General features: G+C 39.4%; 1 protein-coding gene across 1 annotated transcript in view; it reads right to left on the bottom strand.

The window, feature by feature from the left end:
* The window catches only part of SDK1 (sidekick cell adhesion molecule 1), a gene marked incomplete at both ends in the record, with an annotated part of 418553 nt that overhangs the window by 94699 nt on the left and 300156 nt on the right, over window positions 1-23698 (bottom strand). Inside the window, 6 exons of the mRNA XM_082312411.1 lie at window positions 3306-3404; window positions 6663-6855; window positions 9900-10015; window positions 18132-18313; window positions 21826-21966; window positions 22878-23025. Coding sequence (XP_082168537.1) covers window positions 3306-3404; window positions 6663-6855; window positions 9900-10015; window positions 18132-18313; window positions 21826-21966; window positions 22878-23025 — 879 coding nt within the window. The remainder of the gene's footprint in view (window positions 1-3305; window positions 3405-6662; window positions 6856-9899; window positions 10016-18131; window positions 18314-21825; window positions 21967-22877; window positions 23026-23698) is intronic.

The following is a 23698-nucleotide window of genomic DNA, read 5'->3' as shown; positions in this document are numbered from 1 at the left end:
CTATGCACTACCTAGGGGAAGGGGAAAAACTCCTGAATGCTCATCTGGAGCCAGTTTTAAGTAAGCGTCTGAATGGGAATTAAGTCAGTCAGTAATTTACCAATATCTCAGAGACACTGTGGCATTTTGATGCTCTCTGAAAAGGTTTGAGAATCATTTACCAGCAATCAGTTTATGTAGTACAGGCAAGATTATAATTTGTATGAAGATTTTAACAAAATTTAAGGATTCTATTGCCTTTATTAACAGAGGGTGAACAGAAAGGTGGGGGATGGCTGTCCACTCTATTTGATGCTCAGTGAAGAAGCATGAAGGAGTTGCAAACATAATGACCATCACAAAGACCTCTTTCTTCCAAAAGCTGTGGGTGCTGTTTTTTCCAGACAGGGCAAGGTGGAAAAATGAGCAGGAGTCTGAGGAAGGTGCAGTTCTGCCTCTCCCCACTTCCCAACAGAGGACACAAAAGTAGCAGCCGTGTCCCCAGCCAGCAGAACGTCTGTGTGCAGCCATGGATGGAGCAGAAGCTGGGCAAAGGCCACACCGCGGCTCATCTGTCTGCCTGGGAGCTGGGGATGACCCTGCTACGCCTGCTTTGAACCCTGCACATGGGCTGGCAGAAGGAATCAAGGAGTATCACCTCAGAATAAAAGAAAATGGGTTGCTCAAAGCAATAAATAACCAGGAGATAAGCAGGGGACTTTTAATGCTCTCCCTATCCATTTGTTGCTTACGAACAACAGAAAGCTTCATCTGCCATGCACTAGGGAATCTTAAATGATTGAGATATCTTCTCTCCCATCTAGACAAGCTTTGGATAGACATCAAATGTTGATGATTATTCTTTGAACATTTTATGTTTTCTCCTTTGTGACTATAGGGATGAGACCCAGCTTTCCCACCCATTAGGCACATAGTCTCTATGTATTTATTTACTGAAAAAAATGTTCACCAGGAAAAATATCCTGAGTTCACATGCAAATTGAAGAAAAGGCAAAGAGGCAGCATTTACTGTTGCATATTTCACTCCCAAAAGTATAGGTAAATTCTAGTCATATAAAAAAATGCAAACAGAAAATACATACATACCGAGCAGACACAAAGCCAAATGTAATCATGCATAACAAAAATAGATGAAAAAATGCTGAAGGAAAGGAACAACATCCACTGTACCCCCAAGTAGCGCTTAACCCACAATGACTGACAGATGGGCAGAACTTTAGCACATGTGCTTGCTAAAAATGCCCTCTGTTTTACAGACGTGATCACTGCCAGAAATGGGCATGGAGGAGTCCAGCCGGCCTGGGCCGAGTGTTTCCTCTGGCTTCAGTGTAAGTGAGAAGAGGAAAGGTGCCACAGAGCCTTCCCGTATGCTTTGGCACTACACCCTCTCCACAAAATGCTCCCTAACAGAAACTAATGACCAGAGGAGTTTCAGAAATAATTTTCTGTTGATCTGGAGTAAATTCTCTACAAGAGAGCAGTACACCCAATCACAAACTGTCCGTCTACATCCAGGTCCTCATAAATCAATGTTTACTGAGAGAACGAGGAAGATACTGAAATTTACAGCAAGAGTAATGGGCAATTTCCCAGAGTAGGCTGGCTGCCGGGCACCACCCTCCGTGCTTTCCTCCTCCCAGCTCTGGCACACGGAACAAGAAGGTCCAGTAAAAATATCAATGAGCAGAAATGATGAAGAATTGCCTCCCTAAGCACTCAGATCTCCAAGCAGCCCTCTGTAAATCTCTGAGGTACTCAGGGCATGAACAGTTGTGCTATTCTTTTCTTCTAACCCAAATGCAATTTGCATCATTAAGGACATTTCTTTTTCCTTATAAACTTTGCTGGGAATTTTTACGCCGGTGTTTCTTCATGAACAATAGAGCTTCTTGAATTCTTTCAGAAACAACTTGCCCCAAATATAACACGGACCATCACTGTGCTCCACCAGGTTTCAACCCATTCTGGAGGCAGCAGCTTGTTTCTAGCAAAGCAATTCTGCAACACTTAAGCACAGCGCTGCTAACGCGTGCTTAACAAGGATGAGTATTACATCATCTTACTTAGATAGCTAGATTTGGATTTAGGTACCTAAATTTAAGCACTCTGGCTTGAAGGCTTTGGTCATCTTCACTGAATAAATACTGCTCTGCTTTCAAAAGTCATAAGTTTCTGCTCTTGAACCACTTAAATAAATGCATATTTCAGGAAGGCTCCTGTAATATAAAGGCATAGGATGATCTGCATAAGGACTCCACATATACTATAAACAGCACAGCAGACACATGTATAAATGGTGCATAGAATCATAGAGTCGTTTAGGTTGGAAAGGACATTTAAAGAGAGAATACTGACAAGTGCAAGTCCTATCAAAATAATTAGACCTGTCAAAGTTAAAATGCTTCAGGAAATTAGACTGATATAACATTTCAATGTTCAGGGGCCAGAAAGTCTGATTTTTTTTTTTTTAAACTCCTAAAATGTATTTTGTTTTTACAAATTGTAATACAATTTTTTTAAAAAATAAAAACTAAACATTTCAATGTCAACGCTCCCAAACCTTGAAAGCCTTCGTTAAATGGAATGTCCATCCTGTGCAGCTCTAATAGTTTCCCATCTGAAAACAATATTGCCTCTGTTGATAAGAACTAGAGTTTTTCTCAACTATTTATAGCTTCCTTTATGAAAAATAATGAAGTTGCTGATGTTGTATCTACACTGGCATACAGTAAATAGATAAACAGCTTGTCAAATGGCAAGCTCATCAAAGAGAAACAAGAGAATTCTGAACTCTTGTGATGGTTTATACAAAATTAAGTAATGACATGCAAATTCTGTCATGCAGTCCACAGCCAGACCACTTGATCACAGATGAAGGATACCGCTGATTTCAGGCTTGGTCTTGATGGCAAATCTTAGCAATGCCAATCCAGATTCTGCAGCTGTAAACTCCACGTAGGAACCCCCCACCTTTGGGGGCAAAGACTGTCTCACAAACTTTCAGAAATTTAGTAACACAGGTGGAGGTCATGGAAGATTTAACAAGACCAGAAACTCCATAGGGACCTGATTTCTAATACAGACTGCCTTTTCAGTGACCACAATCATGAGCTGCCCAGTAATTGGACCCATACTTTCTATAATGTGCCCTAGCTGACATTTCAATTACCCAAAAGAGGGACCAGGAAACCAGCACTCGCAGTAGCCAGTTCTCCCTAAATGCTCTATCACACAAACATTTTTTCACTGCAATGATACACACACTTAAAAAATTTTAAAAAAAGGAGATAGCAGATGATACTTGCCTGTAATGATGCCATTTTTCTCTACAGGTTCTTGCCAGCTGACCTTGAGAGACGTGTCCAGAATCTCAGTGAAACTCAGGTGTCCCACCGCTCCTGGCTCTGGCAATCAGGAAAGGAAATCTGTTAACAGGAGAACCCCACGCACTTTTGATCTGATTCATGTGGCAAGGTTAGGGCTGAAGAAATAAAACACTGAGCCGGGGCCAAGGAAAGTCTGCTGGAAACATCAGTGAGAGCTGCAGGGGAGAGGGGAGAACGCAACGTGTTAAGAAGCACTCTGGCTATCATCACATAAATTATTTTATCCAGTCATCATCCTAACTGTGCAGAGAACTAAACAGGGTAGCAGCAGGAGACTTGCATGCAACTTGTTCTCTGTCTCTCTTCTTGATCTAATCTAATTAGAACAATCAAGCTGGCAATCCTGGAAGCGATTGTGTTTGCTGTTTTCCCTCAAGAACGGCGTGAGGCATTTACCTGTGCTGCTGTGTGTAGCTTATCTGGCCTTAGGCCTGTAGCAACACCACCAGTACCCCCGTCACCTGGAAAATCCTTTTGGCTATGCAAGGTCAAAGCAAGGACAGTCACCAAGGCACTGCTTAGATAGATTCTCTCAAAACAACTCTAAAAACATCCAACATAATGGCAACTGTCTTCTGTAAAATGAATACAAGTGTGTGAAACTTTTAAAGGATTTTTATGATGTAGCTCAAGAGCTCTTAAAAATTTCAGCTCCCTAGTGTGCAATGAAAGAGCATAAAATGGAATGACTGTCAAGATTATGCCATCCTCCCTCAATTTTGATCTTCAAGGAAGACATCCTGACTGATTTTTGATCCAACTGCTGTTCTGTCTTCAATCGATGTACTGGAAAAAGGAGTTTTTGTTCACTTTATATTCACTGTGCTTCTGTCATTGGATCCCTGCCCGAGTATCCTCCAGCTCCACTGACATCAGCTGGCAATTTCTCGTCTGCAATTTCATATTTTGTTTCCTCTTCACTTTAGTCCAGTTTCTCATTCCCCTCCAGCTATGATAAAAAAAAAAAAAAAAAAGCCTGCCAGTAGGTCGGCTACAACCACATTTGCAATTCTGCAATCCTAGTGAGGAAAATTTCCAAATCCATTCTGTGATATCTAGTAGTCAAAGCATTACCGAAAGAATTGCTGATCTGGTAGCGATCTCAGGAATACCCAACAAGAGCACAGCAATTATGCGCTATTCGGGACCATGTATCTGCAGACATGCAAACTGCATACTCGCAAAGCTCTACTCCAATTAGCTCCTGCAGTTGCAGTCCAATTTCAATGTCATAATGAAAAACAGGTGCAGCTTACTCCAAGCCAGGACACATTGCTTCTGACTGGATGTCAGATTTTATTTGACCTACAGTTCATCAGCACACAGATCTGTTTGCACTATTTTTTTTCTAAAGGATTGCCTAACTTCACTAAACAGACAGAAAAATATCACCTGAGAACATGAATGACAGTCCTTTTGAATCTTTTCCCCCCCACATGAATCCTGAAGCAACTTAGATTCAATGAGTTCTCCACAAAGATGCATTACACCACCCTGCACTTAACTTCTCAGTCACCATGAAAACCAAGGAAAGCAATTCTGAAGGATCAAAAAAAAAAAAAAATTCTGCTCATCTCTGCTGCTAAAGCTCCTTGTAGCATACGCCAAGAAATGTTTTAAATGTTTTGCAAAATACAAGTCTGGCTTTCTCTCATTTTATGTTTCATGATGGAATTGTCTTGTGTTTAAAATGGCATGTGATCCCAGTATTTCCCCGAGATATTCCCAATGCCTTGACTGTGCCTTCTCTCCCACTTCGCACAGAGTCTTTAAGACTCATTTCTGCAGCCTTTCCTTCAGCAGAAATATGAATAGTCTCTTTCCTCTTCCCTGCTGATTAATTTTCGTGAAATCTTAGGAGTCTCGTATCTTTGGTTTCTTACTCTTCTGTACTCACTGAAATTAGCCACGGGGTTCAAATGTCATTGGAGGGAGAAAGACAGATGGACCTAAAGACAGACAGTCGAATACATTTACAAATCATCATTGTCAAAAGCTTCATTTCCTTGGGAAAACAGGTACAAAAGTTAATACTATACACAAGAACCTAACGCATGTTTCTCTTTCCTCCGTGCCTTTTGCTTTAACCCCAGATAAACATGTATGATTTTGTATTAATGGTTCACATAGATTTCCAGTAGTTAAATTGCTATCTCTGTGATCTTCTAACAAGTAAAGGTTTAAGCCTACAATCTTTTCAGGCACGGGTCTAGCATATGGAGAAGACTAACCACAAAAGGAAAATCCATGGGAAAGTATTTAATTTTCTTCATGTCCTTTCAAGAGTATCTCATGAAAAATTGGGTTAGCACTTCAAGCCTCATTTCTGTGAATGTTAATGATAATCAGATTTTTCTTTACGGGAACATTGACTAACCTAAAAGATCCCTTTTAAGGCAAAGCAGCATTTCTAAAAACAATACCTTAATGGATGCATTAGGCATTTTTTTATTCTGATTTGGATCTGTAAACATGCAGCAGTGTTTATGATGCTCCATGACAGGAAGATATTGAAGCGCTGGCCAGAGCCAAGATCACCGTGGACACGCAGCTAGCTATGAGGGCCACTGCAATTTAGTTGTTATCTGCATCAGACACATGCTAGACTTGTTAGTCCCAAATACATCTTGAGCACACTATTCCAAGGGGCCACAGAGGCCAAAACGTTTTCTGATGCAGGAAATAATTTATATGCTAAACTATCCAGCTCATTTTATTTCATCCTGACTCCAATTTTGCAGAATAGAAGTTATCGCATTGTTATGATCCTGGTTCTTTTATACAAACACTTGCAATATAATATAGATACAGACATTTTCGATATATTGAATAACAAACGGAAACAATCGTAAATTAATCATTGACCTCCACAGGAAGTTCCAGTGCTCAGTTCCTAAGAAGATCAATTAATATTTATTCGGATGCCTGAACATGGATTTAAGAGCATAAGGGTTCACAGAAATAAACAATGTGTTGTGTGTTAGCTGAACCAGACTATGAAGCTTTCAGCTTCTGATCAATGTAAAAAAATTTGTCCAGGTTTAGCCCATAATGAAAAACAAACACCAAACACTATTCATTTGCCACAAGCTAAAAGAACACACATGGACAACTGGCTGAAGTCGTTGTCTGATGCAAAGTAACTTGATAAGAGATTGCAAACTGATTGTGAACCTGAGGTCCAATTTTAAGCACCCAGATTTGAAAATTCTGGCTTTTCTATCCAACCAAACAAAACCCGAGCACTGAGATTCCCTACCAGCGCTGACTACTCACTGTCTTCAAGGGTGCGCAGGAGCTGGGGTGTGCTTCGTGGTCCATCGCCAGGTGTGGTGAAACACAGAACCGATGTATAGTAAGTAGTGTATTTCTTCAGGTTGGTGATACAGCCACTGTGAACACCATGAAAATCTGGAGCAATGGTGACCATAGTCACAGTCTCTGGAGCATCCACTGGCCATGCTAGAAGCTAGAAAATTTAAACGTGGATGAGCTCTCATTAGAAGTTGTGTCTATTTGGAATCAAAGCATGCTTGGCTGCCAAAACCATCTTAATCTGATTGTAAAAAACAAGCAATGGTGTTAAACTACTGTCAGCTCTGACGCTGAACAGATGGATATAACACTGTTACTATGATAACTGGAGGGATGTGTATAATACTCACTAGTGATGGGGGATATACTGATACTGTGGAGGTACTGCAATTCTCAATGTCTGCTACTGAACAATGCCAAAATTATTGCGAATTATTATTTGTATGACATGAGTCTTTTGTTTCTCTCTGGGCTGCTCTGACCAGCCTGGACAGTCTCTGCTGCTGAAAGGAAGGTGAAGGAAGAAAAGTACTTTCAGTGCTACTCTGAGATAAATGCTTTATCTTATATTGGGGTTCCTTTAAAGATCCCACTGGCTGGGAAGGTTAGTGGGGTAAGTGGGAGAAAGGGGGGGGAACCCTCTTTCCCCTCCCACAGCCTCCCCAGCATCCCATTGACCAGCCTTGCCTAACAGGCTAAGGCTATTGCAACGTTCGGTGGTTTGGAGATATCCAACTGAATGATTCAAGTGGTTCTGGAACTACAGAAAGAATAGAAAATGGTTGTAAAGATGATTACTACAATTTTCAACACCTGGGTCCCAAAAGTCAGAGTCCTGAAGACATTTTCATGCATTTAAAGTAGCGTGCTTGTCAGATGTGCTCACAGTTCTTCCAGGTTTCATTCATCTCAGTGGATCTTCTGGGCGATCAATATTTTTTTAGAGTGGAGTACCTTATGTGTAGGTACCTAAATGAGGACTTAAAAAATTCATTTTTGGCAAATGACTTTGAAATTTTAAAACAATTTTTGCAATCGCCTTAATGGCTTAGGGGCCTAAAGCTTTAAAGTACTCATGAAATTTTTATTTTGTCCAAAAATCCTTACCTCGTCTCTTATACAAGCATGTTAAAATTCTGGGCCTTACTCAGTATCTGTGTAAATCGTGCTACTTGTATTGATTTCAGGCTCATAAACATGAAGAGATGCCTGAAATTAATGAGCCATATTTGACACATTTAGCCAATGTCTATAGTTTCTGATAATCAGAAAGCACAGTTAGAGGACTATAAGGAGTAATTTTGTTCGGAATATTTCATATTTGCAAAGGTGTACTTTACAACTTCTTGAAACGCAAATAAATTTCAAAGAAAAGATAAAAATAGAAAATGGTTGATGGAATAGTAAGTTTTATTTTCTTTTCTAAATCACCTTTGTGGATTACAATTGGCATTTATAACTTTGGAGGACTGAACTTCTTTTTTTTGAGTACCTTTCGTTGTACAGTCTTCAGGAAACACGTGCAGAAAATAAAGGTGAACAAATCCATCAATTAAAGGAGAAAATGTGTTTAATCCTTCTGAAAAGCAAAGGCCTAGCTTTGACTACTGGTAATTTATAAATCATACAAAAAACTATGCAAAAGAAGTAACTGACAGAAATGTTCTCACACAGTCTTTTTACTGCAATTCGCAATCCCTATGAGAAACAGGAATGGTAAAGCTGTTGCAATCTACTGCAATCAAAGAAATCCAAGGAAAGAGAAATTTTGATCATTTCAAAAGTTTTCACTGACCACTGACAGATACAAATTATGATTTTAGTTATTTTATACCATTGCTAAAGAAACTGAAACATAAATAAGAAGCAGCTATGTGATGAGACTAAGCATCTTTAGACTGAAACTCTGTTTGAATAAAATAAAGAATAAAAATCTGAAATATGACTTTTGCAAATCTGAGCTCACCACGCTTGGACTCGCACCAGAAAATTATAGTGCATTGCAGTCCACTGAGCCCAAAGCATGCTTTAATTCTCCAGAGTCTGAATAGAAGCCAAGTAGTACTTCTGCATTGAGGTTTCAGGATATACTCTTGCAGCCCTGTCAGCCACCTAGTCTTGAGAGCTGATTGTATCTCCGAGAAAAACAGACATACCCATCTACATGTATATAGTACTTCAGCAGCGGGATTCTGAAACCATCACGGGTTTTTATGAGAAATATATGGACAGGAAAAATACTAAAACTCCCCTGCATACCTCTGTCTCGGTTTCTCCATCACTTTGAGAAATTCTTAGAGAAGGATCAAGTCTTTCAAAACTTCTAAAATCGACCTACATTCCCTCAATTCACAGCTTGTCTTCTGAACTACACATCCTTCTCAGCTCACCCAAAACCTAAATCAACCTTCCTCCTCCCTGCTCATAAAAGATACCTGTCTTCCCTTTTCCTGCTCTGTGATTCCTACAAGATTTCTCTTTGTTCTTTTCATGAATGTTTTTAAACCCTTCGTTTATTATGCCCCTACTGCCAAACCGTTGAAGGAGTTTCTATTAAGCAGTCCTTCCTGAGAGACAGAAATAAACCACTCCAGCTACCTTCTTAGCATACACTCCACTGGTCAAAGTACCAACAAGTGCTCTGTTAAGCACTCTCTACGCTGCGTACTGTAATAGATATTGCCAGTTGCCCCATCAACAGGGACTTATCGTGCTAACTCTGTGTCATCAAGCATGATTAATAAATTTTACATCCTTATATCTCCCAAATCATCACAGTGAGAAAGTTAAGACAAACATTTAGTGTGATGTCTTGGTTCCTAATGAAATGAATGGGAATTTTGCATTAGAGTAAATAGAAATCTCAAGAGTTTCAGTGGCACAACGACATATCTCCTGTGCCGACTTCCCAGACTGACATCGAACTGCTTTTTGGCTTTGGAAACTCTCCAGGTAAATGACAAAGGTATTAGGACTTCTAGCCTATGACACGTTCCCTTTTCGGAACTTACATGAATTAGCAAATGTTAGGAGCACCAAGTGCTCACTTCTCTCGTCATTTTACTCGTGTCAGATACCGCTGAAAATATAGGGTCACTTTGGAGATTCAAAGGTTAGTAGATTCAACTTCTAATTTTATACGCCAGGACTGTTAAGGCAAATGTTATTTGAAGTTACAGAAATCTTGTTTCTGCTTACCTTGTATCCTTGGTTAATACCATTGATGAACTGTTGTGGTGGAGGGTTCCAGAAGAACTGGATGGTTGTGGAGTTCACGGCTTCAACTTGCACGTTCTGCGGTGGAGCTGTAGGTACTGCTCCCAGTCAGCAGAGCGGGAAACAAAATAAAACAGAGCGGAGGAGGGATGAGGGGACAAAAGAGAAAAGCTATTCACTGCCACTAACAAGTCGCAAAGTAATAACGACCTTGAGAAAAGGATGCACTTGTGAAATGGTAACCAGCAATTATTTGGAAAGAAGGGTAATTGGGTTAATTTCTCATTCTGTATTGGAGATTCTTTCAAGGGAAGGGGATGAAATGATTTCTGTAGCTTATTATTCCACAGATGAGTTTCTCATAAAGACTTGAGACAGAAGCTAGGTAATGATAGGTGAACACATCTCCTTCAATTATGACTGCACAGAGAATGAACAGTTTCAGAAAGAAATTTCTTGAGTCTTTTTTAATACGGCACAATTCCCCAGATCAGACAAGCAAACATGGAGTTTGCACAATTAAAACTCTAATTGTGAATTATAATCTGGCGACAGCATCTGTTTATTATTTACTGCTGCTTAAAGAATTAGGACCAGTCATATCACATGCAATAAAGATTTTTCTTGGGAATTGGAGATGTTCTCGTTTTATCTTGATATGATATTCATTCATGTATATTGAATTGATTATATATATTCTGAGCCAATACATCCTCTAATCTACTAAAAGCTGCATAAACATTTTATGCCAAGTATTTAATTAGACAGATGTTTTCTCAATACAAAAGAAAGCATGGAACATAATACTGCCTTCAAACAACAAAAAATAACACGTAAATATTTTGCCATTTAATATAATGTCTCTCTAAATACCTTCCAGGCAATTTCTCCAACTTATTGCTTTAGGATGTCATTTCTATAGTTCTCAGAGGAAAGAATACTAATAAACAGGTCTATTTTTCTGAAATTACCAAGCTTATAGTAAGTTTAAGAAAACAACAGCTCTTTGAGTATAAAAAATGGACTAATATCCTTTGATTCCTAGAAAACAAGTTTAACAAAGCTCAAAAATATTACTATTGACAACCATGTGCATTTGTATTCTGCGAAAGAAGAACTACCCGCAAGTGGTTTTGAAGCCTGGACAGCTTTGTTCCTTCTGCTTCCAAGGGAAAATTTCTACCAAAGCCCAGTGACCTATGTTTCTCAAAAGTATCCACAATTCCCACTGAGAAATGGTGGTTTGCTCCATACTTTTCAAAAACAGGCGACAAACTTTTCAAGCTTTAAAGTACTTTTGGAAGATGAGTCTTTGTATGGAGAAGAAATCAAGACATTAAGTTCAAAAATGTAAAAATGCCCCTTTTTCCACCAAAAGCTATGTTTGTTCGAAAGAGACATGAAGGGGCATTATTCTTAACTGGTGTACAGATAGAGTGAGTCTGCAGCCAACAGAGCTAGGACACTGTACACTTATCAAAGACATCCACAACCTAGAAACATCAACACAGAAAAATGGAGAAATGCTCAAAGATTTGAAAGGTTTGAAATAACAAGAACATCCACTTTCATGCCGTGTCACATTAAAACTCCCTGATGTCTACCGTGGCTTGAAAATTTAGCTCTGCACATTTTTTTAACTTCAGAAACTGCACGTTACTCAGAATTTTCTTCCCCTAATTTAAAACTTGATGTCACAACTTACGAACGATGCATAATTATTGAGTTCTAAACCCAGAATTTATCTGATACTACCCTAAATTTTCATCAGAACCTGGGTCCTACTTCCTGCCAGGTGTCATAATTCCCTGTATGCTTTTGGATGGTTATAATATTATCTTAATGACCTGTAGACATCATGAAGTTTTTGTAGTTAAGAGATTCACCAAATCAACCTGATATACAGTCATATATATTAAAGTCACTCTACATTCATAATAAGCTGGTTTGGCTACTTTCCCATACTAAATGTATTTTTTCTTATTCATGCTTTTTGATGAAACTGTTTATTATGAGAGCCACAAGATGTATTTCAATTTGCTTTTGTGTGCAATACTTCGTATAATTAACAGTTGACATGAATAAGATTTAAAAAAAAAATAAAATCAAAATTCTTACTTTCCTGCATATTTGCATGTTCAGATATTGTAACTGCCAAAGATTTGTCATTGCAGAAGAAAATACTATTAGAAGCCTTCAAGTTAGTTTGTTGTCAGGAAGTCACCTGGATATCACTGATAGATTAATCTCTTTCTGCCAGGAAGGCTAACTCAGCTGAGCATCATCCTCTCCACTCATTCCTCTTTCTTCTGTTGAACTGCTCCATTACAACTCTATTTATATGTGCTAGGTTGATTTCGTAACACAATTATTGTACAGAAAATCTATACATAACCCATGTGCTGCCCACTGACAGTCACACTTGAAGAAATGCAGAACTTCGTCAGTGGTAGGAAGAAGCTGTTTTTCCCAGAGCATGAGAAACACATACAGGTGACCTGAGAGCTAATGGTACAATTGGTCCCAGCAGGATTCTCTCACTGCCTTTATCATTTTCCTGAAATAGATTAGCATGCACATTGCTGCTTCATTTTCTTCAGTGGAGGATCCCATGGATGCTGTACAATGAATAGCAAATTTCCAGTGATTTTAATATCACAAGGATTTTATTCTAAGGGTCTGATGAGTCTTTTAGATACAATTCAAAATATTGCAAATTTTTTAAGAGAGGAAAAACCCTACATCAGCAAGCTCCAAGTTTTCATTTGCAGTCCTTATGGTCCTAAAAAAAGCTCAGGCAAGCACTTGAGGATTGGTTTACTACAGTTTTAGAAATGTGGATAACCAAATGCATTAGTTATTTCTTTTGAAAAGGGAAATATTTTTCTTTCATTAGGAGATAACTTCCTGAAACAGGAATAAACCATCATACCACAAAAACTACCTGCTACAAGAAGAAAAAGGGTAAAAATTATGAACAGAAAACATAAAACATTCAGAATGTTAGAAATCATGATTTATATTACAATTTCTCTTTGGACATCTTTATAGAAAAATCAACATCTGCATCTCAATGAACGCATTTAAAAGATGGAAAGCGTGGTCCATCTGATATGCATAAGCTTAATTATACTGCAGAAGACATAATACATTTTTATATTTTTAATCAGTAAAATATTGGCATTATAATCTCAAATTGTCTTCAAAGTGCCAGTATAAAGTTCTCCTTTTCTGTCCTGATATTTAAGACTTCCTTGGGTATCTGAACAGTTTTGCATTTAAAAAAGAAAAGAAGTCTGACAGAAGCTAAATCAGAATTGACCTGGTCACTTCACAACTTAAATACTTGTCCAAGATCATGGTTAGTAACTTACTAGAACTGCAACTGTCCATATAAGGGATTTTATAATTTAGCGGTAGATATCTATCCTCTTCCTACAAGTTTCTTGTTGTCAAGCAGTACAGAAGCTACCAATGTCAAATAGGTGTTTCAAGAGTAATCCCCAAGTATTTACATGCTCAGTTTTTAAATCTGTTCGTCGTGTTTGCAAGTATTCCTAAACCATCTCACAGTGGAGACCCATCTGGGAGTCATCTCGGAATTGCAGATCAAATTGGTCAGACAAAACCAACTGTTACTTTCTTCCCGATAAAGTTCACGTGGTTGGAAATCTGTTAAGAGCTCAGCCCCCGGGACTGCAAGTTAATGCACAGCATTCTAAGTAGAAAAGGTCATGGAAGCACTCTAGATAAAAGCCATTAAAAAGGTTTCACTGACGAGATAATTGAGAGAAGAGAAGGCATTAAGGTTAAGCATGTGTACATGTAATTACTCTGTCTCTAGCTACGTGCAAATAGCATGTAAACCCTGCAGAGATTCTGACAGCCAGACTACTGGTCTTAAATACAGATCTTCAACAGAGGCTTGTAGAAAAGTCTCCTACTGCTCTGGAGCTCCTGACATTTGAGGTGGCAGCTTCCATGTCTCAATAAGACAGGCTTGGGGAACTGCAGGTGTTTCTCTATGTGAAGGTTTGGTTGCTCCTTTAACGCCCTGACTTGAGGTGCTAAGCTGCACATCCCCAGTGGGAGCGGTGGGGAGAGTCTGCTGCGGAAGCACACGACTCCTCCTGTGAAGCCTATTCCCCTACGCTCCTGGCTGACATCTTTTGCTGTGCTATGAACTGCAGCAGGTGCACAGAAAAAGTGGCCTCTGCAATTCTACACAAGCCGATATTTGAAATTCAGCAGTGTGAGATTTGGCACTAACTGATGAGTTTTGCTTCTTGCAGCTGGGAAATGCCTTCTTCCTTTCTTGCACGCCTCTCACAAGGACAAGATTTTACTTCTTTATTAAGAACTGGGGGCCAGGGACCTCACCGAGACAACTGCTAATTTCATAGCCTTTGTAAAATCATTTATAAAAAAAAAAGAAAAAGAAAAAGAGCCATAAATGGCAAATTGACACCTAGCAGTGATAAAACTGAGATACACAAAATCCAGCCACTACAACTCCAACCTGCTTCTGCACAGGAGCAGCTGGGCCCAAACTGGCCATGGATGCTCCATGGCTGTTGGTAGGTTCCCCAAAGGAAGTGAACGAGGATCTTCAAGATGTTTTTGCCAAGAAAGCCTAAGGGAATACTAAGGGAAATGTCTTTTCACTGAGAAAAAATTGAATGGTTGCAGAGGACGCTCCTTATTCAGAGACTCCTTTTTCAAGATTATTTCCTACATAAAGTAGGAAGCTTTCAGTTAACCAGGTTTTCTCTAGCTCTTCTGTCTCAGTCTTATAAATTTCTCTGATTCACCTCCTACTGCCTGAGGAAGAAACTACTTCGGACCTGGCTGAACAGACTCATCTTGCTTTTATCCTTCTCTCCACATCAAGACTCACTAGTCCTGTCACTCTCCCACTCTCCCAAAGGGCCTTTTGCTCAGACTTTCCTGGCCTTTCAAGGTGCCCATGCACAGCAGAGAAGGGAAAATAAAACAATATTGAACTGCATGTTGAGACCTATGACCTTTAGGACATAAGACTGGCTTTTGAGATATGTATCAAAAGAAACACACAGCACTTAAAGTAGAAACAAAAGTGTGTTAATATCAATGCAAAGAGCCTAATGAAAGCTATGTCTCTACTTATAAACCTTGCCTTGCCAATATCTAAGGAGCAGTGGGAGTTTTTCAAAGAGAAAGAAGTTCAGAAGTATTCATGCTAGTGAGATAAAAGGGACAGACCCAAAGTAAAGGATGGAAGCTTCTGTTTTCTCAAATCAGCCTGCAGGAAAAGGTAAACATGTCCAATTGTACAGAGGAGAGACATCACCATCACTGTCCAGAAAGATGTTTATACATCTCACAAAGCTATTTTTATATGAAAAAGTATTGGGAAACTTCAGTTTTTTCATACAGCAATGAAAAATCCTGCAGGACACTGTTTAAATAAGTAAAAATTGCCCTATGCAGAAGGCTGGCACAAATCCCTGTGAAAAGTAACATCAAAGTAAGGAATAGCTGAAGAAACTCTGATGAAGACAGACCTATATATACAGAGCATCAAAGGATTAGGCTGAATATCACTCTGAAAAGACTTTCAAGATTTAGAGACAGTCAAACTGTCTGACCCTAGTGCTAGGATGTTCAGTGCTTTGCCAGCAAGTCTTTCTGACATTTTATCTAACTGACATTATGTGCTAGTTTCTCTACAAGTTTAGATCTTTCAGCATCTTGCAAGTTTGGCTACATTCTAGAAGTTGGTGATTTTCGAAGACCTTTGAGTAGCTTATTAGTTATCAGTGGCTAAAGCAATGCCAGAGGACTAATAAGGGATTAATAGACTAGGTTCTGGTATAAATCCACAGCTTATACGGCCAGTCAATACTCCCTATGACAAAGATGCCAATGTGCTGATCTGCTCCTGCCAATGGGTTGATCTGCTCCCAGTGTTCGTTTCCTGCCAGGCTTTGACTGCATAGCACACTTGATTAATATGAGGTGTTTCAGGTATTTTTCATCTGCAGACAGACAGGTTCTTGCCAGCATAGCTCACATCATTTAATGCATGTCAGAATAGAGGCAGCGGTGGTGGTAGTAGGAGAGGGGGATGGATGGGAGTGTGTGTCTTTGACATTTATCTCCACTCATATTAAAATCAGAATATGATTTACAAGGCGGTTTTACACATGGCTTTTTCTTACTCCTGCTGGTTTGGTTTAGGAAGGACATTCCAGAGCAAGAAACAGCCACTGGCTTTTCCTGTCATTTCCCAATTACAAGAAAGATAAAGGAGCAGAGTTTCTGACACCAGCGCATTACATATGGAGACTTGATATTAATCCAGTTTCAAATGATACTGATACTAACCAGCCTCCCTTTTCAACTCTAAATGTAAAAAGGCTTCAGACACTTTTTAGAACAGACCGTATGCCTTTGGTGTTTTGCACAGAAACCCAGCAAGGCATTCATTAGGAGATGGCAGCATCCGTGAAGTAGTTATTTACTGCTATTATTAAATACTGATATAAAATAAAAAAGAAATATCCAGTGTTTCTTCCATATCTACCCATCATTGAGCATTTAGGAACTACATAAAGACAAACAGGCCATTGCAGGTTGTCCTGCAGTCTAAACACTCTTGCTGATTAATATGAATGCAGGACTGACTACATTTAATTTATAACACAGGATTTATATCCTTATAAATGACAACAGACAGCCAATCAATAAAGGATGATAATAACAGCACATGATATCAAGGGAAATTAGAGTCAATTGCAGTGTTTAAGTAAAAGAGTGTGAAGTCCAAACCTGAGTCTTAATGGATGGAAGGTTAAGGTGCTACGAGAGCTTAAAATGTGCAAATAAACAAAGTAATGAATTACAAGCATATTCACAAAAGAGATTCAAATTCTGTGTGCAAACCAATTCTCAGCAGAGATCTGGTCTTTAGGGGGATAAAAAACATTAATCCTGGCTGCAAGGAGAAGACTAAGAAAAACATTTCAAGGTCTGCTATAAATACTTCTAGAAAGAGGTTGAGTGTGTCTAGACTCCTCTAAACTGTGAGACTTTACATGCCCTAAGACAAAATATAGATAGCTTCCTTCTTTAATTGTTGTGGTTAATTAGCATTGCATATGAATAATCTTTTCATAAAGATCTCCCTACACCTCAAACTATATCTAATCATATTATAATGTAATCCTAGTAACAATTAACAAACAACTACGTATTCTTCACTGATTGTAACTTAACTGATCCACTGTAAATCTGCAAGTTTTTAAAATAGTTTAATTGTTTTATGACCAATAAAGTAGAGACCATATACTGTCCAGTGCTCAGAATCCAGCACAACCCTGCAATTATGGGAATATATGAAAGCTTTAAGGGCCTGGTACTTAATTATTCTATGGATTTTTATACCAATCTAGAGGTGTAAACATGCCTTACACTGGTTGTAAAAAGTAATTACATGTCCTTTTGTTGATGTAATTTATACTCTTCTTAAAGCACTTACCAGAAAGGTGTGGAGGAGCTGTAGCATAAAAATCAGGGTTTTAAAGATCATTTTATCTTCCTCTTTGCAAATGTCTGCACCATTCCTGAAATGCTACAAAACACACTTTCTCCACAGGCTGTATTTCTCTCCCTACAGTTTCCTTACAATGTACTCCATATTTCTAAAACAAGGTATTCTGTGATTACCAAAACTAATGCAGCTGGTTTACTCAGCTTTTGTCTCCTACATTGCATATGCAGCACATTGCATACCTTGACCATGATTAACCCAATTCCCTGCCATGTTCTCTCCGACTCTCCTGGCAGAGTAACCTCAGCCCCTGCCTGCCACACGTCCTATAAATCCATTCCATGGGACCCCAGCTCTCTTCAGCATTTTTATGTGTTACTTATGCTGCGGCCAACTCTGACCTGCAAGTGTGGTAACATGTCATCACGAAGGTCAACAAGAACAGATAATTTTTGAATTCACTCACAGCTTTCTCGACAACAGAGATAGTAGCTGAGTCTCATCTTGTCTCTACTTAGGCATTTGAAATTTGTGGGTGTTTCCTACCCCAAGCTACCAAATTTGACTGAAATGACCATTCATTTTACGAGTTTTCAGGTGGGACTCTCAGAGAGTGCATCTCCTCCTTAGCAAATGTGCTATAAACTGTAACTGTAAAGGATATATTGGTCCTATTTGCTCACCTCCCTGTAAAGTGTACTCTGTCACAGGTCTGCTGAACGCTCCCAGCCCAGCTCCATTGTAAGACGCCACCTGGATTTCATACTGGGTCCAAATGATCAGGTCTTTCACTAAGCAGTAGTTAATTTCTGCACTGGTAATGTTCTTATACTGGTATTCTCCAGGGAGGCCGGCCAGGCGATACCTACCATATGGGAAGAAAAATTTGCTAGTTAATTAGATGGTATCAATTATAGCAAATATCCTGACTAGCAAAATAGCTTCCTTTGTGAAGAGGCAATATGCAAACTTTTACAGCAGAATTATACAAAGCATAATGAAGAATAATCAGAAAGAACAGACTAACTCCTGATAAGACCATATCATGTTTGACTGCTATAGTATTTATAATCTGATCTCACTGAGATTACATGCTCAGGGCTAAACAAAACGGGTATTTTATCCTGTTTTACGGTTGCAGAAAAATTACAGCTTTTTAAATGTGGCTTGTCTAGTAAAAGCTGTGATTTAGTAGAAAAAATAGCCCAGATGTGATTTTTATCAGGGTGCTCCTGTAAATCAGCTTGAGAAATGTTTTTTTTCCTTCTCCTCTGAAATCTGAAAAGAAGAACTCAGAGGGCTCTGCACTTCTAGAGTCTCAGGCATTGCCATCTCTGGCTTCCACCGGGATTTACTTCACAGAATGATTAAAATAGGGATGGAATATAGTTGAGACTGAAAGATTAGTTAAGCATTAGAATTCCAGGAGAAGGGCTGTACCAAATACAGATGAGTGGTAAACATCTTGACAAACTTTCTGCTGAGACATGGGAAGCTGAAACACTGAATATATTTTCCCATGTAAAAACTGTATTGCAGAAAACAGAGCCCCTTTGATGTGTCTCTTTAGGCCAAGAAGCTAAGGAGAAGAACTAAATTATAGAAAACAAACAAACCTTGCAAATCTGTGAATGTGAATAATGCTGTTTGCTTTCCTTCCTTTAGGAAAATGGTACAACGGATGCTTACAACATGTTAATTCACAAAAAAAAAAAAAAAAAAATCAGAAAAACAGGCCAAGTAAGGGGCACAAGGCATTACTATTCCATGAAAAAGACAAATATGGAAACATTTGTATTTTTATTAACCACACAGCTTATATGCACTCTTATTCATCTTTTGCTTCACAGTAATCACCAAAATCTTATTGACACAGAACAATTTCATTGACATCTTACAGTCTGATTTTAAATTCATCTAAGTTAAATTAGTGCAATTTCTATGACTAGACAGCTTTGTGTATTTCAGTCATAGATTTTGTTCTAGTCTTCTTATAAAGAGATCAGTTCTTAATCACTGACAACCCGTCTATTTTCTGCTGAAGAGCTGCTTGCCTGACCATATTTTGGCATACTTAATATTTGTAATGCTACACTGGTGTGATTCCATTTATGAAATACAAGTAAAGAAATATCAGCCCTCAGCTGAGTTTATTGAATGCCTTGATCTTTTTCTATTTTATGCAATATCTACCTTTTCCTTTTTTGTCGTCTCCTGTGAAGGGTGCACGCTTCCTGGCAAAGTCAATTCTTTGTGCAGCAATGTTTTAACTCACACCTAGCAGACAAGGTGTAGAGTGCTCCTGTGATTTAATCTATTATGCTGTTAGCATGGCAGTCCTCTAAATGCAATACTGCCAGTGAGAAAAAGGGCAGAGGAAGGAGGCCAGTTCAGAAATGTCATGTCTTCATGATTTTTCTCACCATGGACTTTGATGTATACTCCGTATGACTTGTGCAGTGCACCTTCACTTTTAAAGATCAGGTGTTCCATCAATTTAGTATCTTGCATGTCTTGAGCATTGGGTCTCTGGGATGCATGGTGGTTTTCATTTTGTTATACCCTAATTTGACAGAAATCAGTGCAGGAAGACTTTTCTTGAGTGCACATTGCTGTGACCACACAATTTGACTTGGAAGAACAGCCTGGTTTATTACCTGGGACGGTTGTGCTTTTATATGATAATCTTAAATTCCTGTTGAACAAATAGTTTCTCTGCTCTGTAGTCAAGACTAAGCATGTAGACATCAAAAATGTTCACACACTGAGCATAATGAATATGATCACTCTCTATTAAAATGGAAAGATGTTATAGCAAGGACAGGGATCAACTATGCTGACAGATGTTGTAGAAAATACTTAAGTTAAACATTATTGAAAACTCTACATGGAGAAAACAGAACAGATTGCCAGAAGTAGGGGGCTATGGGATTGCTTTCTCAAAGGACTTAATGCTGAGACTGGGTAAGACTCATTGGGAATAGCTAGGGAATTAATCCTATCATCGAGTAGACTAGTTTGAAGGAAAGAAGTAGGTAAATAGGTACCCAAGTCTCATGACAAGATTCTAGCTATAGACAAAAGTTAAACCACCTCTCACTGATGACTGGCACAGCTTTCAAACTGAGTCCAGCTCTTAAAACGGCAGGCACTTGCACAAGTGGCCCACCACCGTAATAGGCTCTGTGCAGGTGACACGGAGATTAACAGACTTCAACTCTGCCTGCAGAGAGAAGGAACTTTCCAGCACTATTTTGGGAGCTCACCAACACTCTTAACATCACAAAAGCATTTCCATCCATGCCAGCAAAAGTAGGAGCACAGCATGAACAGGATGTTGGCATTTAAACCATACCATTTAGTTATCTTTTAGCAGGTTTGGAGGACACTGTGTTAAAAATGTCAGCAGCTTGCCTACAATAGGCTGTAACCATCACTTGGAAATATGTCAGGGGCAATGCTTGGGAGTTTCCCACAAAAACTCTAATTTAGATAATGCCTCCCTTACTGAAGGTGCGGCCCTAGCTGGCTGCTAGCACTGCAGGGTATGTAGGATGCCAAATGAGCAAGTAGTTGAATTGGGTAGGAGTGAATAACTGAGTCCCAAAAAATTACGAAAGGGAAATGCTGTGCAAAGTCTTTCAGTATGGCAACACCCTTTCCAACACAATAAATCCCGTTTAAGCAGAAAGACTGGATGTATTCAGGATTCCCAGTTACCTGCCTGAATCTGTTTCTCATCAATAAATACAGATGGGGCTGAAAGAATCTTACTCAACTGACTGATTTTCAAAACGAAATCAAGGTCTGCCATGAAGCATCTGACCTGTCATTCCCTCTCTCCATCTTGTTTGGCACAAACCTTAACCTTATTGATTCTATTCTTGCTCTTCCATAGTGCAGGAGCCCCGCTATGTCTTTAATAAATTTAATCAACCTTTCTAGCAGGAAGCTGAGACTGTAATAAGCAAATACACATCTGCAATGCATAGGCTGCACTGTACCAACTTCCCATGTGAACAGTTTTAGTACTTGGTGCTTCACTTCACTTTGAAAAGCTATCTGGATGTTGAGCATCTCCACAGGGAGCTGGTCCACTTAGGCAGTCCATTTGGAGTAGCGAACAGAGATCCCCGCTCACTGACTCTCTAGTGTAGACAGGCTAGAATTTAAGTGCCTGCACCCTTGTGGCCACTTGAACAGAGGTGTTTTCTCATCTGTAATAAACCAGGGCAGCCACAGCATTTGTAAATACTAACTAATATATTTAATGAAATTAGAAATAGTTTTAAATACACTCTTAAGTCACACCATGCTGAATTCCCTCATGCACACACAGAGATATCTCCAGACCTTCCAGGTTAGGAAATGACTTACCTTAGGATGTACCCATGAAGAACTCCATTATGCTCACTCTCAGGAGGAGGTTGCCACTGGACCATGATAGACTGGTTGGTGCGCCCACTGGCCACTATGTTTTTAGGTGGGGCACTGGGGGGCTCCTCAGGTAGCATCAACCTAAGTACAAAAGAATGTGATGGAGGTGGGTGTTGAAATAAATGTCAGATAACATTTCTATTTTATGTATCTACTGCACGTGAACCAGTTTCTTTTATCAAAGTGTGATGACTAGAAAGAAATATAGCGCTGATCAAACTGCTGAAGACATGCATGAAATAGTTACAACAAATCAACATAATAGGAAATCAGTTAAGCAAGCAACAAGACAGACAGCTGAGGTAACCTTATTCTCTCTGAATCACCCAGGCTGCTACAACTCTTTAAAAAGATTACAAGCCTGAATGAGTTAGAGCTCAAGTCCAGTGTCTGTGGCTCCTTCCAAATTGTTTCTTTCAGCTCTTTCAATATTTTTCATATCAAACTCCTACATTTTGAAAAAGCCATTTAGAGTTCAGCTGTTCTGCAATTCAAGCTCACAGCAAGCTTTGGTTTGCAGAAGAAGGGGGATGCATTTGAAACTAAATTTGATGAAGCCATCCTTCTATGTCGCATCTGGGTGAATTCCAGAAGTGACACTGCAATGATTGGGTGAATGCTGTATTCCTTCCCGGGCTAACTGCCGTGGCTTCGCGCAAGAGCAAAAAAATATTTCCAAGATTCTGCTTAACTGATACTCTGGAAATATGAGGGCACCTCTCCCATCGTGTGCCAATATCCTGCATCGCCTAATTGCCATTATCACCAATTACTGACAGCTGCAGAGCACTCTCCAGAGGCCTGGGTAATGCTAACTGCTCCATTCCCTACGATTGTGCAGAAGATTATTTTATTAATTCACAAGTAAAGAAATATCAGCCCTCAGCTGAGTTTATTGAATGTCTTGATCTATTTTACAATCAGCAGTTGCCCCCCCCCAATAATTCTAGGTTATTGTATCTTTAGTACACAGCTATTTATTTTTACTGTACCTGCTGGTCTCAGAGCTGTACTGGCCCTTTCCCACCTGGTTAACTGCACACACCCTAAACTGGTAGGTTCGGGCTGGAGTTAGTCCGCTCACAGTGACACCGGTCATCTTTGGGTCAAGATTCGATAGGTGAACCTTCCAGGGAGAATCTGTTGGAATAATTTACATGTGAAAAAAGATGGAAGTGCTTGTTAAAAGCCCTGCAGGAGTGAGAAAATGCCTCTGACTGCTCAGAGCTCTTTGTGCTTGTTTTCCTCAGAGGAACTTTGGGAAGAAGTTTCTTTTCAGCAGAAGAAACCTTCCTGTCAGCCCACACGGTTATGCAGATTGCACATTTGTCTACTGGAAAGTGATGCTGCACATGTCATGGCATAATAAATAAAAACTATATTCATTAACATTTTAATAAAAGAGGAAACAAGCACGATAAAGACAGATGGGCTGTGTATTTCACAACCCATCTGTTTGGCAGGCCATTACAACACCACACCCATGAGTGGCTCTGGTGGAAGGACTGTAATGAAATTCACAGTCAGTTTGGAATATCTTCCCACCCAGCTTGCAAGCAGGTGTAGAAGCGTGACTCTCTCTGCCAAATCAGCCCTTTGCTGTAAGACCTGAGAAAGCTTCTGCTGTGGATCCTACATGTCTGGAATTTTTTTTCTGGAGATAGTATACGGCATTCGGTCTAATAATTTCCTAGGAAGATTCCCTGGTATAAACAGCCCTGGCAGCACTATAAAACCCTTGTTGTCAGTTCACATGCTTGACATATCGAGCTCCTCTGATGCCCAAATTACATTTTCAAGTTTTCAAAGAGGT

The sequence above is a fragment of the Platalea leucorodia genome, assembly GCF_965183815.1.
Source record: "Platalea leucorodia genome assembly, chromosome: 5".
Classification (NCBI taxonomy): Eukaryota; Metazoa; Chordata; class Aves; order Pelecaniformes; family Threskiornithidae; genus Platalea; species Platalea leucorodia.
The sequence above is the reverse complement of the archived record's forward strand: the minus strand, read 5'-3'. Positions and strand labels throughout refer to the sequence as shown.